The sequence below is a fragment of the Branchiostoma floridae genome, chromosome 2 (assembly GCF_000003815.2).
Source record: "Branchiostoma floridae strain S238N-H82 chromosome 2, Bfl_VNyyK, whole genome shotgun sequence".
Classification (NCBI taxonomy): Eukaryota; Metazoa; Chordata; class Leptocardii; order Amphioxiformes; family Branchiostomatidae; genus Branchiostoma; species Branchiostoma floridae.
Genome location: NC_049980.1, coordinates 19,194,635 through 19,196,978, shown reverse-complemented (window position 1 = coordinate 19,196,978; position 2,344 = coordinate 19,194,635). Strand labels below are relative to the sequence as shown.

Below are 2,344 nucleotides of genomic sequence, written 5' to 3'. Positions count from 1 at the left end.
ACGACATGATTTTAAGGTAAAATTTTAAAGTCAATGATGTGTGGTGCAAAATTATATAAATATCTTGTGACAGAAAATGTTACCGTATGTCTTCGTCGACATTCTGTTCTGTCTAATAAAATCGTTTGACGACCGTGACCGAGCCTTTTATAAGGAGTATGACTTGTTTATGTTACCTGAGGCTTTCGTGCACGGTCCACCCTCCAACCACAATGAGAACGTCCGGGGACATCAGCTCTCTCAGATGTAGTTGTGAAGAGTCGTCACAGCTGTCTTCACCAACTGAGTCGTGCTGCTGTTGTCTCGCTGCCCTGATCTTCATCTGACATTCTTCCATGTCGCGCACGGCTGCATGTTCGGCTAACTTCGATAGAAGGCTCTCTTTCACCTGCGTGAGACGAAGGCCGTCCAGAATCTTTGGCAAATGGGCGATGCGTTTGTCCACATCTTTATTCAACCATCCCAACGCAGCTTTGAAGGCGTCGTCTTCCGACTTGACCACAAGTTTCTTGTCTGAAATGTATTCAATGAATAGGTCCGCGGGAAGCTCAAGCATTTCTTCTGAGTTCAGAACCTTCTGGAAAACGTCAAGCGCCATCGAAACTGCACGTTGTTTAAGTTTCACACACGAGTAGACATCGGCGATACACAGAACCTTCAAACAGTTGGCAGCCTCGAGATTTTGTAAAAAGACCTCTTCACAATTCGTTACCACCCTGTCGAACTGAAACATGGTGGCAGCCGCAAGGATGTCCTAAAATCAGGGAGAAAAAAGCTTGTTCATAGCAACCGAAACGGGGGCACCTTTACCGCAATTTTGTGTCACGTGTTTACATGATTACTGTCCTAAGTCGTAAGCATTTACCCTGATGACGACCGTAAGTGTAGCACCATATTCTAAAATACATTCACTAATTAACATAATTTATGCATGGTGTTGTTCATCATTGACTAACGTACACATGTCACAATTATAAAATTCCCATTATTAATTATAAAGTGGTTTTGCAATTTTTGCATAACTTATGCAAATAAGTTCCTCATTTGCATATTTGTTATCTGCATATGTTCCACCGATTATAATTAACAAGTGTTACATTTATCGAAGTCCAGTTATTGCAAACAATGGAATTATACAATTTCCTCATTAATTATGCAAATTAAGTCCTTATTTGCATAAGATGCATATCATTATGAACACCTTTGCCCAAGCTACCTGCATGCATAAATTGATGCCAATCCGTCGTTCCTTTCTGCAGTTATCCTCTTTGGAGTGTTTTGACAAAAATGCCCCTGCAGTTCCACAATTAAATGTTAGGGGGCTGAAACTTGATCCAATTTGTCATGGCAATAAAAGCTACCTACCACCTAAATGTCAAGACCATAGCATGTCTGAAACAAGAGATACATTGAAAAAACTGCTATTATAGAATATTGTCATTAATTATGCAAATGTATTCCTATTTTGCATAATTAGTATTTTATCGTGTACAACATTGTCTAAGGTACCTACATACCAAAAATCATGGCAATCCGTTGTTCCCTTCTTGAGTTATCCTCTTCAGAAGTTTTTGACAAAAATGCCCCTGCTATACCAAAACTAGACGCTAGGGGGCCCAAACTTATGTCAATTCTTCCTGAGCACAAGAGCTATCTAACACTCAAAAATCGTGACCATAGCATGTTCAGAACACCGAGATATCAAAACCGGAAGTTGCGCTGCAGTACCAAGGGGAGCCGCTAGGGGACCCAAAATCTAATCATTTCCAGCTTTCATCACACACTACCAACGCACCAAGTATGAAACCAATCCACCCAGCCGTTCTTGAGTTATCTTGTTTACACACACACAGACACACACACACACACACAAACGCAGGGTAAAATATAACCTCCATGACATTTCATGGAGGTAATTATGGACCTACATTCGTGCAAATGTAATTCAAAATGATATCTAAAAGAACCCACTTACCTGCGCATCATCGGTCGTAACAGTTATCTTGCCTGTATACAGATAGTTGAGAAGTTTGTCAAATACGTGCACGCTGACTCCCTCTAGTTGTACGGTGTCGTCCTTGGTGTGGGCGAACATGGCTCTGAAGTAGCTGTTCCATGCGAGCACCGCACGGTGGCACGGGAAGTCCTCCTCCCCCACCTGTTGATTAATCACAATGACGTCACTTGGGTACATATAATATATAACAGCCGGGTAAAGCTTACGAGTCTATCTTCAAGTAGATGTTGGAAGGTGTTTGACTCCCTCGTTGTTTGTGCATAAGAAAGATGGGTAGTTAGAAAGCATTGATTCTAGACTAGATCAGTCTAACACCTCTGAGAAAGG

The 2,344-nt window shown here is 41.5% G+C and overlaps 1 protein-coding gene across 1 annotated transcript; it reads right to left on the bottom strand.

Annotated features, from left to right (window-relative positions):
* Positions 1-53: 53 nt before the first annotated feature.
* On the bottom strand, positions 54-2,231 carry LOC118409795 (kelch-like protein 24). Its single transcript, XM_035811106.1, has 2 exons — positions 1,976-2,231; positions 54-754 (listed from the first exon to the last, which is right to left on the bottom strand). The coding sequence occupies exons 1-2, from the start codon at positions 2,192-2,194 to the stop codon at positions 173-175; spliced, it is 801 nt and encodes a 266-aa protein (XP_035666999.1). The 5' UTR covers positions 2,195-2,231; the 3' UTR covers positions 54-172.
* Between the last annotated feature and the right edge of the window lie 113 nt (positions 2,232-2,344).

Excerpts from the sequence above, each read along its gene's own strand:
- LOC118409795 (XM_035811106.1), bottom strand. The coding sequence starts at position 2,194 with ATGTACCCAAGTGACGTCATTGTGATTAATCAACAGGTGGGGGAGGAG. Across the intron at positions 755-1,975 it reads TTACGACCGATGATGCGCAG|GACATCCTTGCGGCTGCCAC; the intron begins GTAAGTGGGTTC and ends CCCTGATTTTAG.